Source organism: Eleutherodactylus coqui, chromosome 11, assembly GCF_035609145.1.
Source record: "Eleutherodactylus coqui strain aEleCoq1 chromosome 11, aEleCoq1.hap1, whole genome shotgun sequence".
NCBI lineage: Eukaryota > Metazoa > Chordata > Amphibia > Anura > Eleutherodactylidae > Eleutherodactylus > Eleutherodactylus coqui.
In genome coordinates, this window is record NC_089847.1 from 113,444,100 (window position 1) to 113,461,007 (window position 16,908).

The 16,908-nt window shown below is 43.9% G+C and overlaps 1 protein-coding gene across 3 annotated transcripts in view; it reads left to right on the forward strand.

Moving 5' to 3' along the window:
- Positions 1–16,908, forward strand: part of SPON1 (spondin 1) — a 535,993-nt gene that overhangs the window by 306,185 nt on the left and 212,900 nt on the right. For all 3 annotated transcript variants that reach the window (XM_066583268.1, XM_066583266.1, XM_066583267.1), the window contains exon 8: positions 740–941. In XM_066583268.1, the coding sequence (XP_066439365.1) occupies positions 740–941 (202 nt within the window). The remainder of the gene's footprint in view (positions 1–739; positions 942–16,908) is intronic.

The window sequence follows — 16,908 nt, forward strand, 5'->3', positions numbered from 1 at the left end:
CACATCGCAGCTGACACCCACAGAACAACAAGCATGAATGCAAACACAAGGTTGAATGAGGAAACCAGCTTCCTCTAGAAAGAGGGGCTGGTATTTATGTGCAGCAGATCGGTGGTGATTAGCTGGCTGGAGAACTTCACACCCAACCAGCATGAACATGCCACACCTGTGGAAGTGTGCTCCTCAAAACCCATAATAGTACAGGTCCCAGAAGCACAACATAACACCAATATTCTCGAGGGCAACTCGGACCAGACAGCACACGGATATGCAGTACATGTGTCGTCCGATGTGTGGGACAGAAAACACGTCCGTGCGCATGCACCCTAACTTGGTAAATCTATACTATGGAGATTCGTGTTTTTTGAGGACATATTATTGGTCATATTATTACCAAGTTTTCCCTGATTACTCTGTATATTATATAATGGCTTACTAAACCCTCAATTAACTTTGCAGTGGGTGGATGGAAATACTTACTGTACACATTGCAGAGATAACCAAGGCGCTAATTGGTGTTTTGATCATGGAGTAGACTAAAAATACCCCATCCACCATATGCTTCTTACAACTTAAGCTAAAGAACAGAAGTGTTTTCTAGTCACCTATCTACTGTATACAAAGGGCACAGAAACCAAAACTTTACGTATACATAACTATTCAGTAACATACTAAAATGTGTGAATATGATTTATTTTATCGTTGCTCTTCATTTTGACTTGTTTTTGTTTTTGGACAGGAGAGCTGCTCCATCTGCTGAGTTCTCAGTGGACAGAACTCGACATCTGATGTCTTTCTTGGCCATGTTGGGTCCAAGCCCAGACTGGAATGTTGGACTCTCTGCCGAGGATCTCTGTACCAAAGAATGTGGATGGGTCCAAAGAGTCATCCAGGATTTAATCCCATGGGATGCAGGCACTGACAACGGGGTCACTTATGAGGTATTTTCATGTTTAAATAAAAAAGTTGCCGTTTTGTATGCTTTTTCCAATTTTTGTTTTTGAGAAAAAGAGCATTCTGGTATTGATTCCAGGTCTTTTTCACCTCTACCATTCTCCATACAACTATCCAGGAGTAATGGCGCATACTGCTATATGCGTGCATTGCCTAAGAACACCTTCTTGACATGTGAATTGGTTCTAAATCTGTAGTTCATATCTTTAGAACTCAAGTTTTCTAGGGACAATCCAGGGAGGTATGTTGGACTTTTGGACTCATCTTCTCATATGCAGAGAAGTATTTTGGACACCTGGACTCATCTTCTCATATCTTTCAATAGACTATTATCATTTGTCACATATTATTTCACTTGTTAGTACAACTAAGGACGATTCATTCCGGAACTAAGCACAGAGTTATGTCAGACCAGGTAACAATCTCTAACGAGATATCTAAGGTCTGACATCGATGACTAGAACAGACTTTGTTAAGGGACTGTAGTAATAGTGACTTGGTACCGCCTAAACCACCCAAACCAGACCAGCTACACAAGGAGAGCACCCACACCAAAAACGGCGACCCTGCTGCAGGAGAGAAGCCGAGTCCTGAGTCCAAGAGAAACGTAATGGGCGACACTGACCATGAAACACGAAGCCACAGAGAACTAAGCATGTGAAACAGAGAAATTTGGCACCAAAGCAGTGAGGGCTGGGCAGAACACTGAAAGCATAACCAGCACCCCTTGCAAAAAGCAGCCAATTCAAATACCCTCACGGAGAAACTCATAGGCTGACTGGACTAATAGACAGTTTAGCCAGCCTATCAAAGCTCAAACCAAACGAAGATGTTAATCCCTTGTTATCCAATGCTAAATGGTACTGCGCATGCACTCGCCGCCACATCACGTGGTCTGGGGCTGATGTTGTTACGTCACCCCAAGACCGGTGCTGGTAATCACTAAGTCATGCTCGATAAAGACTGAAATGTTGCATTCTTATGGTTCAGGGACAACAGATGGGAATGCTGAAATCGTAGTGATCTTTTGATATCCTCTCACGTTCTCATGCCACCAGGGCCAGTTGCATAGCCTTTGTCGCCATGGCCCTGTTGACACTATTGCCGATCTCCTTTTCTCCCAACTCATCCTCTGCTCCCCCATATGGACTATCATTCAATTTGGTTCTTGGCACTTGAATTAGTCAAGTCGGTGGTCTCCACTGCTCGGTATCAATTTATGAGGTCAGACTCGTCAACATTTAAAGCGTCGGGAGGTGAATCTAGAGATAGTTTGTATGAGGAACCGGGGCTGTGGAGGAAGAAGAGCGTCAATAGTGTCAGTGGGGCTGTGACTGCATAGCCATACAGCAGGCCTCTTTGACATGAGGACATAACAGATTCTTTTTAAGCTTTTGTAGATGCTTTTTTACTCTATACTTTTCCAGTCATCACATCAACATTTAATGTGCACCCCGAGTAATAGGTTTTGGTCATCCCCGCAGATACAGATGGATTTATTGCAGCATATCTGGTTAAACTCAAGTGGTTCTCAGATAGAAGACAGACATAGAATTCTGATTCATTAGTAAATAGGTTGTCAGACAGCGTTTAGATATCTCATCGTAATACTAATCTTGTGATTGCGGCAACATTACCATTTAGACTGTTACATGAAAGGAGAATTATTTAAGAAGGTCCAGCTCTGTGCCGCTGATTTCCATCCACATTAAGTCGAGCATTACTTCTAAAGCATATATTAGTGGGGGGCCGTAAACAGATATTTCCAGAGGAGCAATAAAGGCGTAGATGTGAGAAATGTACAGTATGTTAGATAACACGATATAGGCCGCAGATCGTGTTCAAAAACATTTTATGGTGTTCTTTATTAGATTTCTGCTTTTTCCAATGAAAAATGAACTTATTCTAGTGAAGCGTACAAGCTTGAGATATTTTATAGAATTTAGAGGGGTCTTATTAATACAAACCCGCTTTAAAGGGGTTCTCTGCTTTGGGCAATCTCTATTCTTTATAAGATAATAAGATGATTACAGATCATTTCTGGGGGATACCTTGTACTTTAATCTGTGAGCAGATATGGCATTGATTAGTTTCCCTGCAGCGTCACCACATAGGGAATTAAAGCGGCCCCCGAGACTGGACATACAAAGATGGGCGCACCGGCTTCTCTGACTATCTAATGCACACTGTACATTAGTATGCATCATTAGTCACTGGAACTGTTTTGATTAACCCGTGCCGGCCAGTCATATCAGCACGTAGCATCTTAGATTACCTATTTATACTATGCACGATATGCATCAGGTAGCCAGAGAAGTGGTTCAGTCATCTTTGGTTATCCAGGCCTGGAAGGTCACTTTAAGTATTACACAGTGCTCATTCATATCACTGAGTTGTCAGAGTAAGGGCGCCTACCCACTGGCGATTTTTTTTCCTGCGATGCTAAATTGCGTTTTGGGTTTTTTCTGAAGAGCAATTAGTATAGAATGTGTTCTTGTCCATTTGCGGGTTTTTTTTCGGTCCGTTGCAATTTTTCACATAGGAACTGTCAGTTGCATATGTGTCCTTATTTTTCTCTTAATGCACCCATGAATGTCAATGGAAATTAACGAAAAAAGCGCGAAAAACGCGCGGAAAACGAGCCAAAACCGCTGCGTTTTTCACGCACGAAAATCGGCAACGACAGTGGGTAGGCGCCCTAATGCAGGACAAGACCTCCAAAGCAAGAGGCTCTCTTTGCAACTGCTCTCCACTCTGGTCAATAGATCCTAAACATGGGACTCACCCCCTCCCCTTCCCAACACCCCCCACCCTTACGCCCTCTATTAACTCAAAATTCCTCAATATGATGTATGAAAATGGGTTTTGTAAACTGGACAACCTTTTTAAATTGAAACCAAATGAACGTGACAAATTATTATTAAACAGCATGTATGCAAGCACTTGGATGGGAATGGAGTAATTAACCAGAGCCAGCATGGGTTTGTAACAAACAAGTCATGCCAGACGAATCTAATTTCCTTCTATGACAGAATCACCGACTGGGTTGATCAGGGAAATGTAGTGGATATAGTATATCTTGACTTTAGTAAAGCATTTGACAAAGTATCACATACCATACTTATTGAAAAAATGACTAAATATGGGATTGACAAGGCAAGCGTTAGGTGGATACACAACTGGCTGAGTGATCGTACTCAAAGAGTGGTCATAAATGGCTGCACATCCACGTGGAAGAATGTATCAAGTGGGGCACCACAAGGCTCTGTCCTGGGCCTAAATCAGACAAGGGAATTGAGGGGAAGCTGATCAAATTTGCCGACGACACAAAGCTAGGGGGGATAGCTAACACTAGAGAAGAGAGAGAGTATTCAAAAAGATCTAGACAAGCTTGAACAGTGGGCGAAGACTAACAGAATGGTATTTAACAAGGAGAAATACAAAGCCCTACAACTGGGCAAGAAAAATGAAAAAAGCACATACAGAATGGAAGAAATTGACCTAAGCAGCAGCACATGTGGAAAAGACTTGGGTATACCAATAGATCATAGAGTGAACATGAGTCAACAATGTGATGCAGCAGCAAAAAGGCAAACACAATTGTGGGATGTATTAAGAGAAGCGTAGAGTCTAGATCACGTGATGTAATTATCCGCCTCTACTCTTTCTTAGTCAGACCTAATCTGGAATACTGTGTCCAGTTCTGGGCACCCGGATTTAAAAAAGACATAGACAGACTGGAGCAAGTTTAGAAAATAGTTACCAAGATGGTGAGCAGTCTGCAAATCATGTCCTATGAGGAACGATCAAGTGCATGTCTGCGAGGCCCCATTGATTTCAGGGGGAGCGTTATACTGTGATTAGCGCAGCGTAAAGAGTACCCGTGTGAGAGAGGCCTTAATAGCCATCTACAAATATCTGAAGTGCTGTCACAGTGCAGAGGGATCAGCCCTATTCTCATTTGCTCAAGGAAAAACTAGAAGCAATGGGATGAAACTGAAAGGGAGGAGACACAGATTAGATATTAGAGAAAACTTTCTGACAGTGAGGGTGATGAATGAGTGGAACAAGTTGCCACAAGAGGTAGTGAGTTTTCCTTCAATGGAAGTCTTCAAACAAAGACTGGACAGACATCTGTCTGAGATGATTTAGTGAATCCTGGCACTGAGCAGGGGGTTGGACCCGATGACCCCGGAGATCCCTTCCAACTCTACCATTCTATGTAATATTTTAATGGTTCAGGCTCTCTCATACAAAAGCTGTTCCAAGCAGCTTGCATTCCATTTCCTGAGTTATCTGCTTTGAGTCCCTCAAAATGGCATATGGAGAGCAGTTGTTCTAGAGAGACATCCGATTTAAAATAAAATATGATACAGTATACGCACCATTTATCACCAGACTCCAAAGGGTGCATGCACGTGTATGGCCTGCCTCTTAAAAGGCCAGTGTGGGCACCCAGCTTTCCGGTATCCCGCCAATCCTGATAGGTCTCACTCCTCCAACCTAAAAGTGCCAGAACAATTACTCTCTTGGGGTGTAAAGCTGTTGTATCAGTTTTGTCTGCTCCCCTGGTTTTAACCTGTGCTTGTTTGACTTAGCTTGCTGTCTTCCCCACTCCTTGACTTCGGCTTTTTATTGAACTGCACTTTCCTTGTCTGCTGCCTACTCTGACCCAAGGCCTGATCTCTCTGTAGTGGCCCAGAACATATATTCCTGGCCTCTCCATAAATGTCATGCATGTAATGTCTTGTGTAGATGCACTGTGCAGAAACTGTCTAGTTATTTGTTATGTGTCTTGCACAGCTGCAGCAAATGAAGAGTTAATGTCTGCATGAGACTGGGATATGTCTGCAAATGTAACAATTCATGTCTTGTCATGTGATATGCTTGAGATTATAAGTATAAGTGATTTGGGTGTGGTAGTCGGACTGCAAGAGTGAGTCTAAAAGATTGAGCAAGAGTGAGAGATCCATCAGAGAGTCCATCAGAGAGTGGGGTTCCGTTCTGACCTGGTCTTGGTTTTTGAGTCGAGTGCCAGCCACATGAGGGTACCATCAACTTCCATGTTGAATAATGGAGGAAGAGGAGCGGTTCCCTGAAGCCTGCTATGCCAGGGACCACTGAGGAGAAGAGAGAAAGAGAGCAAGAGAGAGAGTGAGCGACAGAAGAACTTGATCACTGTACAGAGATATTGTGTCTAGAGTGTATCTGTGGAGAGTCTATCCCTTTCCCCTTCCAGGAGCGGTCCCGAACAGATAACAAGGACTATCAGGCCGGTGTCATCCTGAGTATATTCCCTTCCAGGAGTGGTCCCATTCAAGTATCAAGTACTGTAGGGCCAGCATCATCCTGAGTTCCTCACCGACCTTTTTTCTTTGTGTTGCCCGCATCGGTGTATCGTTGTAAAGTATTCCAGTCACCTTCAGTAAAGTTTGACCAGGCCCTGACGGTTCCCAGGAACTGAGGTACTTAATTATTACACAATGTGTGCTTATTACTGCTGAAGTCTTATTCCGGTGAAAAGGGAACGGTGGCGTCAAGCGTGACAACCTACAATACTACCAAATATTTATTGGCCATCCCTATCCTAAGAGTGTCCGGAAGAGGCCTAGTGGTACTCGGGCCGAGGTCGTGTGTAGCCCTCAGGGAAGGAGACTGGTGAGTGCCACTGAGACAACTGAAACAGCTTTACCCTCCCAGCTCCTCTGCATGGGCCTCGAGTCCTGAGTGGACCCTCCGGGTCACCACAGATCTGTGTGCAAGAATTCCGCCTGTGTTGACTACACTTCTGTTCCATGACATCTCTGTCTGCATCCTCTGGTACTATGCCACGGAGACCCTTCTTCAAGAATCCCACACATCCTGTCTTTGGTTCTGCTCCACAACCACGTCTCTGTCTACACCCAGACCCCGAAATGGGTATCATTAAGGAAGTTCTGACCCAGTTGCACCAGCTGCCTCCTAACTCAGTTTATTTCTCGGGTAATGGTCTGGGGTCCCTGCAGCAAATACTAGATCCCAATTGGCAAGGCTGAAGGCTTCTAACCTAGGAACTCCAGGTCCAGCCCCTGGATTAGTCCTAAGCCAAATCAGGTCTAAGGCACAGCGGATCCATATATGCTGTCGTAACAAGATGATTCATATTAGTCCCTTTTAATTGATACTGGATAGGTTGGGACAATAAATTAAGGTAGAATTTTGCAGAGGAGGAGACTCTAGTGAGGGATAGGAATGGAGGAATGTTTTGAAGTATTTCAGTGGAGGAGGCGGAAGTAACCTTAATTCAAGAAAGATGAACCAACTAACATAGCATCTGCACTAAAATGTCTTTATCTTTTATCCTCAGTATTTCCACAAGCACAATACATGCATTGCTTTGCATAGTAAATAGTATTCATTCGTAGTGCCAAATGTACAAGGTCGAGAGAAAATTCCAGAAATGCTTAACAAAAAAATTTGCCCTATTGTTTGTTACTATCTGTAGTATATTAAAACATTTCTGAAATTACAGACCACGCTACAGTGAAAAGTAACACAACTTGTGTACTATAAAACTGAAGGTAGGATCGCACCATTGACAGTAGGTGATGGTCATAGCTCATCTCCTTCCACTCTCTGAACAGTGACCCCTGAACAGAGCATGTCCAGAATACTTTTTCCCATGGAAGCAATGTCTTTTACATCTAATAGCAGATTCACGTCAGTGTAATTGCGCATGTTTGAGCGCAACTTTTTTTGTGCTATGAACAAGGCAAACAAACACACCCATTGAAATAGCTCCAGCAGAAATGGAAAAATAGAACTATACCTCTACCACACCACCTATTGGATGGCAGCATTCCTGCAAGTCAATGTCAGACTTTTAAAACCAGCCTTTTAACAATGACTGGGAATTGTGAGCCAAAGCCAGAATAACCATCCACAGACAGCTGTTTAGGGGTTTTTGCTCCTCGTCAGTGTGCAGTAGGTTTCTGGCTTGGCTAGTGAGAGGCCTATAGACGTGGGTCAGGAAGGGTGACATTTCTTCTCAAGAAGAGCATCTAGAAGGTGTGTGAGGAGATTTATAGGTTCATCCGTGTTACTGTAGGAAATATGCAAATGGGAAGATGGAACAATACCTTTGCAGTCCTTCCGTATTGCATGACCATTTACGCACCCTTCATTTACTTTAATGTGGACCTTTGGTGCACAAATGCACAAAAAAGATTGAGTAGGCTCTATCTTTCATGGCTTGTCAGTCTCGATGGCATCGTGGCATGGTGGCCACGACACAGGGTCTGCCCTGTCACCCTGTTACCATGCAGGACAAGGGTTAATGCATGTTGTGCTCTCCAGGGGTTCCTGCAAGGGATATCCAGGGCCTAGAAGAAGACACCGGGGCTGTCCTTATCAGGACAATGACTCTGCTTGTAGGCAGGGGCTCCTCACTTCCCTGTTAGGTTAGCTACAGGTTTTTTCCATCTTTGGTTCCTGGAGTTGTGTTCACTGTCCAGCATTGTTTTGGTGAATACTTTTACATTCTGTGTGAATATCACCTTGCGTCCGTGCTGTGGTGAGGTGCGCCCGGCGGATGTGACACAATCTTTTTATGCGCAGCCCAAAATATGAATGCGAAGTACGCATATGTGAACAAACCTATTGAAATCAATGGGTTCTATGCACTCCACATTGCATGTGTAAATACGTTCATGTGAAGCTGGCTTAAGTGTTTGTCAGAAAGCAAATCTCTGAAATTGCTGTGTGTAACAGCTGAAGCACAAAGGGTTTCCCGCTTAATCATTTGAGGAAAATGCAATAAACAAAATATACAATCAGAATATAAAAAAACGTGAAAAATTATATTTCGGTAGATTTTTTTTCATTAGTAAAAGAACATAAAGCAGCTTGTAAAATATAGTCCCATCCAGTCATTTGATGCAATAGTTTGAATACCCAATATGCCTAATTTACTACATGAGTGGCTTGAACTGAAAAAAACACATTTTCTAATTTTTTTATTTTTTTTAATTGAAACAATCAATGATAGAAACAACCGTCCCTTTTATCTAAATTAAATGTATTTATTTGGCCATTTTGGAGCAAAATGTAAGCCAATATATTGAGTCAATTAGTCTTGATTGTGATTTAGTGTCATGAAGTAGAGTTTTCTTTAGTACCCGAGTTCATTGCCATAAAGTAAGCGGCAGATTTCTGTTATCTGCAAGTGATAGGAATATGAAATAGATTAGTTTTAACTGACCGTGGTTTGTATGCAATCAATACTCTACCATAAATGGGGACACCTTTCAGAACTCTCCTGCTGGACCATCATCTCCTGCCTTCTAACCTGGTTTTGAGACAATTATGCAACTTTTCCCACAGTTGATCCATTAGTGTAGATCAGATAACCTGGCTTTCGCAGTGTGGTTGCTGGTGATAGCAGTAATAATGTGCATTTAAATCCAGTGTTCCTTGTTTAGGTCCTAGCACTTTGTTCTAGTTGGTTCTTGTCAGTTTGGTCTTATTCCTATGGTTATGTATTGTTTAGTCTTGTTTTCCTAGCCTCGGGGTATTTTAGTATTGGAAGATACAGTTAAAGGAAAGGTGACTGATAAAGGTGAAGTTTTTTTTAGTGTCCATCTGGCTTTCTTATACCAGGGGTGTTGCTATAAAGGTTGCTGAGAGTGCGGTTGCACTTGATTCCCAAGGGGCTTAAAAGTTCCTACTGCCGCATATGAGAAAACCATCATACAAATTGTATTTTTGTGCTTTGTTACAGATGGGATGCCGTTGAGCATTTATTGAATATCCTTGCATAAAAATATATTTTATGTTAACCAGCCAGTTACCTTACCGAAAAAACCAATGAAGCACCCATGAGGGTGGGCGTGTGCTAACTTAAATTTATCCTACAAGGATACCCAGCCTGTTGTGTCAACAAATAGAAAAAATAACAAAATTAACCTAAAAAGGGGTGGGAGGAAACTCCTCTGACAAAAGACGGTGCCCCTCTTCCCCCCGAGCATGAACCCGGATTATAAACCACCTCCATAGCCCTTCCCATAGCAAAAAACTGGGTCACTCAGGACCACCCATCTTAAAGGGCCATAAACATCCTAAGAGCCCCGTTCTGCACTTGCTACTACCGTAGTTAACCCCAGGACTGTTGGCCATAATGCCTGTGGCTCAACAAGAAGTAGATGGTGACTTTTTTATACCACTAATTTGAAGAATATTAGGGAACTACTGTAAATGGAAATACAAACCAGAGGCTGAGCCTTTAACCTCAATTTCATTACATAGAAAAAAAAAACTCTTTTTTACATTGAAGCCAGCAAAGTAGTAAAAAATCCTAACTTAACTTTTTGGAAAGTTTAAGCATTCAAATATGATTCCTCGCAGGCAAAACACCATATACTGTACAGGATGTACCTTTAATTTTCTTGCCTGGGAATACGAGCTCCTGCAATTGCTTTGAATTTCAAAGACATATTGATTTGAGCACTGTCTTACCTTTTCTTTTTCGTTAATGTGATCTGAGAATCTCAGAATGCACATACGGTAGCTCAAAATTCTGTCTTTGTGAAAGACCTTAGAGATTAGAATCAGCAAGGTACAGTCATATCCTCTGCCGTGTGAGTCAAAGTGGTGAAAACCTCTATTCTCAGTGGTCCAGGGCAATGGTCTCCAACCAGCATCTCATGTGCCATATGTGGCAGGGAAACTTTTGTTTGTTGATCAAGGAAACAGGAGTTCTCTTTGTTTCTTTGCTCTAAACATGGATACTGCCAAAACTTTTATAGCGCACAGAAGGCTTTTACAATATGAGGACTCATGCACATTGGAGTACTGCCAGTCCATGCGAGCTCCAAATCGGTCTATGGGGCCTTACTATACCACATACAAAGGCTTATGGAAATTTTTGTGGCATGTCACATCGCAGAAGTACAGATAGATACTACATTTCCGTAATATTCCCTATGGAGGTACCATACGGCAGCATGCGCAGTGCCTATAGCTCCTCAGTACAGGTTTGGAGGGACTTTGCGCGCTAACATACAGGCTAAAGGCACACAACTCTACTGTGTGCTAATTTCTATAGGACAGTCCTGATACTTGAACCCTAAAAACTATAGGGATGTTTCAGAACTAGTGATGAGCGAGCATACTCGCTAAGGGCAATTGCTCGAGTGAGCATTGCCCTTAGTGAGTACCTGCCCGCTCGAGAGAAAAGGTTCGGGTGTCGGCAGAGGGCGAGGAGCTGCGGGGGAGAGCGGGGAGGAACGGAGGGGAGATCTCTCTCTCCCTCTGTCCCCCCCCCCCCCCCGCTACCCTCTGCTGACTGCCGCTACTCACCGCTCCCCCGCGCCAGCACTCGAACCTTGTCTCTCGAGCGGGCAGGTACTCGCTAAGGGCAATGCTCGCTCGAGCAATTGCCCTTAGCGAGTATGCTCGCTCATCTCTATTCAGAACCCATGTAGTCATGCATGTATGTGTTTATGATTTGGGAAATCTTGGGGTACAATTTAGCTTATTTCAGATTTTGTTAGCTTGTTGAGTAGTTTGTCTTGTACACAGGGGTGGTTTCATACCAGCCTCGGGGGTTCGGATTTCCTGCTCCTTATGGAGAGCAGTAGAGGGGTATACCCGAGGCCAAACAGCTCCAACACCGCTCAATGGACCCTATTGACTATAATGGAGTCCGTTCGCTTTCTGCACGGCTGCCTGGATTTTAGTCGGTGAAAAAGTGCTGCATGCAATGTTTTTTCTTCCAGTATTTTGTGCCAGATCGGTGCCGGAAACTCCGAATGGAGGTTGCAGCGCACATCTGAAACTACCCCAATAATTTGGTCGTCAAGGCACATATGAAGCAAAAAGCAGTCCACATCAGACAATCCCTTTAAACTGTGGTGATGTAGATTAAATATGAGTAGATCCAATATTTCTGGGTGAAGTATTGGGAGAATTATCATAAATCAATATTTTCTTCAAAAAAGACTTAAACGGAACCATTAATGTACAAAGCAACGCAGCGAGGCTTAAGAGCGGTCACTAGCAGGATTTAATCTAAGCAGTATATACACTAGATAAATAGATGATATGATTGTGAAACATACACCTAATATTTCACATGCTACAGCAGCAGTTTGTGCTCCAGAGCTGCGCTTCCTGCGTTAACTGGCAATAGGAATTCACACCCATAGTCATTCGTATTTTCTGTGTATTGCATTTCTCTGCGTGCGCAAACACCCGTGTGAGGACAGAGTTAGAGATTTTTCACATGGGACGGAATAGACCGCACGATGCTATGCTAGCCGCGGTAAGTCCACAGGTTACCTGCAGAGTTTAACACACCTGTGGTAGCATGATTGTTTGCACTTTGCAGGTTTTAGCGCATTTTTTATGTTCTGTTTGTTCTGCCGGGGATCATTCACATCAGCCGGTACACACCTGTGCCCTGATTGAGAAGGCTATGCAGCCTAATTACTCCCCAATGTCATTGATTTCCCCTGCAAAATTGCACAATGAACTGAATCAATGAATCCAATGAAGGGATCCGGATTCCCATGGTGTCTTAGGTGCGCAAACGCACACAAAAATAGAGCATATTGCGTTTTTTTTTCACGCAGGCAAAATACACGTACAAAAAAGGACCGTGAGAATGAATCCATTGATAACAGTTAGTTCTATTCTCTGTGCAATGCACGGGCAGATATGTACGTCTGAAGCCTCGCGAAGGGCAGCTGCACGCGGCGTAAGTGCATATACGCTCACTGTCGCGAGACGTATATGTGCTGTGCAAAGCACGCAAGCACGGGCTATAGTTCCCGTATCTACGAATTTTACTGTACATTTTTGCACTGCTTGGACCACTTACATTGGTGTAGTCCCGACTACGCCATTTTTGAGTATGCGGGGCAGCCTACTTAGTAGCTGACTTGGTAGGTTAGTTAGCCGACTTGATTGGCCCGGGTGTTTTTGCTTAGCCACACAAAATAACACTGTTCAGTGCGCAATTTCCGGCAAACGGAGCATGGTACGTTTTTTCTCCCTTGCTTGAAATGCGCACGAAAAAAAAAAAATATGTGTAAAGCAAGCCATTGAAATCAATGGGTCTATGTCCTGCGCATTCGGCATGCAGATTTTGCAGCCACAAATGCGCCTGTAGACCTGTAGATTTTGGTGTGCAGTTATGCAGCTGCAGATTTGGTGCGTCCTGCGGCGTAACTCCGTCCATGTGAAAAGCATATGCACCTTGGATCTCCGTGTCCGTACGCTGTAACGGCATAAAAAGACATCAACAACACAGAATTCCGTAATCAATTTACATTATTTTCGTCTTCACGGCGTCTTGAGCCCGGGGCGCCGCTGCGGTCCGTCTGCCACCCATGATGGGGTCCATATAGTACTGCAGATGTAAAATCTCTAGTCTGAAGTTTCATTTCACTTGTACAAACCGAGGACTCTGCGTAAAACACAACATAAATTGAGAATATACCATTGATTTTCTGTTCTATGTAAAAGCCGGGATTACAAATTAAAATCAATGCACAATATGAGCCGCGCTCCGTCCTCCTGCGCAAAACCTTCGCCTGGAATGAACTCATTTTTTAGGCTTGAAGATGAGAAGAGAAGTTCGCACTCTTTCCTCTCGAAACACCAAAAATCGGAAACGTTTTCTTAACTAGTCGCTGGTAAACCGGTGACAGCGAACCTGCAATGTGCAACGTCCCGCGCTGCGAATGACCGGTCTGATCCCCATGGAGATGGCGGCTTTGTAACACTATAAAGTACAGGACTTTAAGCTGCTTGTTAAGGACTTATATGTGCGGCCAGAAAATCATCGGTTACTGTCTCGCCATGATTTACCGTTTACGTTTTTTTTCTCTACTGCGCTGTAGTCATGGATTTTGGGGCTCCTGTAGACAATCTTATGTGATGTCCTGTGTGATGATTCTGCCACCTAGTGGCCAATCTTATCATTACCGTTTCTAACAAGCTGAACTATCCCGAGGATTCATTACATCATAGGGAATGGGTGAATTCAAGTGACCGCTGGCAGCTGCAGTAAGACGATTTGTCGTATGAACGAGCAGATGATGTCACCGCTGGTTCATTCGCTCGTCTGTTTATACAGCAGATACATCGTTGGCTCGTTTACTGAGAAAACATTGAGAATCATTTAGCCTTTCACGCTCGCTGTAAGTGAATGGGAAGGACTGAATGAGCGATTAGTGAACGAGCCAACGATGAACTTTATACCTGCAGAAAATGGACAAGGTTGATTTGGGCGCATGTCTGCACATTTTACTGTACGCTGGAACACCTCCCCACGCTGATTTAAAAGGCTATTTATGCTAAAGAGGTCCAAATGTGTTCTTTACCCCATGATTTTGAGCTGTTGTCAGCGCACGCCCTTGCGTATTATGTGCACATTCGCAAACTGCCCATAGACTTCTATGGATCACTTTCTTGCACAAATGTGAACAAAACAGAGCATGTTCTATTTTTTTTTGCAAATAAAGGAGATGGAATAATACCTCCACAGCGCCACCTATTGGAAGGCAGCATTTCTTCAACTCAATGTCAGACTTTTTATACAAGCCTTGTAACAATGACTGGGAATTAGAAGCAAAGTCAGACTCCATGTACATACAGCTGTTTCAGGGTTTTTGCCCTTCATCAGTGTACAGTAGGAGTCTGGCTTTGCTAGTGAGAGGCCTGGGATGGGGGGCAGAAACGCTATCTTTTTTCCTTAGGGAGAGCACCTTATTTGCATATTACCCAGAGGAGCATGCATGGCCTTTTGAGTCTCCTCACTTGCCGTCTAGGTGCTCTCCCTAAGGAGAAAAGATAGCATTTCTGACCCCCCATTTTTTTTTGTGCGTGTGAGAAAAAAAAACAAACAAATGTGAATTTACCAATTGAAATAAATGGCTTCTATTATCGCCGTATTGCACACGCAATTTTGGCATGCAAATATGTCAGTTTCAAGGAGCCATAAGATGTAGAAACTTTGCTCCCACCGTGGAAATTGACTTAGGCCGCCTGTCCATGGGCGTTGCAGTATCTCCACCCCCTCTCCGCCCCTTGCCACTAGTTGCAATGGGAGGGGGTGGAGCTACACCCGGGAACTTAGCTCCGCTATGTCCCGCCCCCTCCCATTGCAAATAGTGGTGAGGGGCGGAGAGGAGGTGGGAGCTCAGTGCACTGCTCCCGGCTCTTCCAGCCTCCTCCCCCTGCAGAGAGAGACGCCGTATATCGGCTGGAGAAACCCCTTCCCAGGTCCCCCATGCATTAGAATTCTGTTTTTACCATAAGGCAAACTAAGCACGTGCCTAGGGCCTGTTAAAGTAATCACTTAATTTAGGTGATTCTCAGCAGGTATCAATCAGGTAAGTCTCAAGTGATGTTTCCAATCTCTTCTGTTTTATTGTTCCAATGCGAGAGCTTGTATAGTGTAGCATCCCCAACAAAGACAACAATTCAAAGTCTACAGCATGTGTGATACTTCTCTCTAAGTAAAACATTACAAAGGTTAATTATGACAAAGCTGCATGATCAGCCTTCCTTAATCATGTTAGAAAAAAATGCATGTCTTTTGTACACGTATTTCTTGCTATTTGTAATGGATAGTTACAATAAATCAGTTCAGTTAAAGAGTTAAAGTACTTTCAGATGACCTTTCAGCATAAGCTACCATGTGTGTACATGAGGTATGACGCTATATCTGGCCATTATATGACTTGTATATGACATTTTGCTCTCTACAGGCTGTATCGCTCATTTATTTTCTGTTCTCTCTGAGCTAGTCGTCGGAGTCTGCTGCTATGCTGTCTTCTATACACTGTGCAGGGAGGAAACATGATTTCTTCTTCTCTAAGGCCGGCTGCACACAGCCAGATTTGAATTCTGAGCTGGCGTCCCTCTCTGGGTTCCGCAGCAAATACCTTACATAGCATGAATCGCAGCTAGAAAGCGCAAGAGCGAGAAAAAACTGTGAATAAGTCGCGGCTAAATCTCACGTTTTCTTGCCCATTGAAGCGGCTGGGTGCGACGTATATACAGAGCAGCCCAGAATTAGGCTGACCAACATAAATGCTCAGGATGACTTCTATTGACATGTTGAAGCAGCGCTAGCCACTACTAAACTCCCTCCCCCTCCCTTTGCGTGCAGCATCCATAGAAGCCTATGGGAGCCACCAGCTGATCTCGGCCGAAACATAGGGCAAGACCTATCTGCTGCGTCAAAACATCGGCCGCCGATATCCTACCTTCACTGGACGGACGTTTTTACGTGGCTAATAAGAATCGGCTATCTGAATGAATACATTGGAATCCGACGCTTCTGATGGTCACGTTTTTTTTTATTATCGCGGCCGTGTAAAAACGCTCGTGTGAATAAGGCCTTAAAATGAATGAATATAGTTCAGTTTCGCTCATTCGTATGATTTCTGAATGATATCCTTCTGTGTGGATGCAGTATTGATGGTTGCGTTACATTTCTTTGTTAGGGCTCCTGCGGACGCACAGAAACGCTCGCTGCTGCGCAATGTATTTGCACAGTGGAGTCTTTTTTGCGCACGTGCACATTTGCGCAGCCACCACTCATTTCATTTGCAGGGAAATCACTGATTTAAATGGCTATTAACCCCTTAGTGACAGCCCTATCGTAAAACTACATCCTGCTGTTGCAGGACGTGTATGGAGGGAGGTAGCGGCGCTATCTCCCTCCATACAGCGCGGGCATCAGCTGTTTATTACAGCTGACACCCGCGGGCAATAGCTGCGCTCAGCCGTTCGGCCGATCGCGGCTATTAACCCTTTAAATGCCCCGAACGCTGTTTGGGGGTCCCGCACGGCCCCCCTGCGGTGAGATCAGGGGAGCCGTGCAGGTGTCATGGCAGCCTAATGAATGGCCCCAGGGTTGCATTAGCAGACTGCCTATTAAGCCATCCACACAGGGTGGCTTGA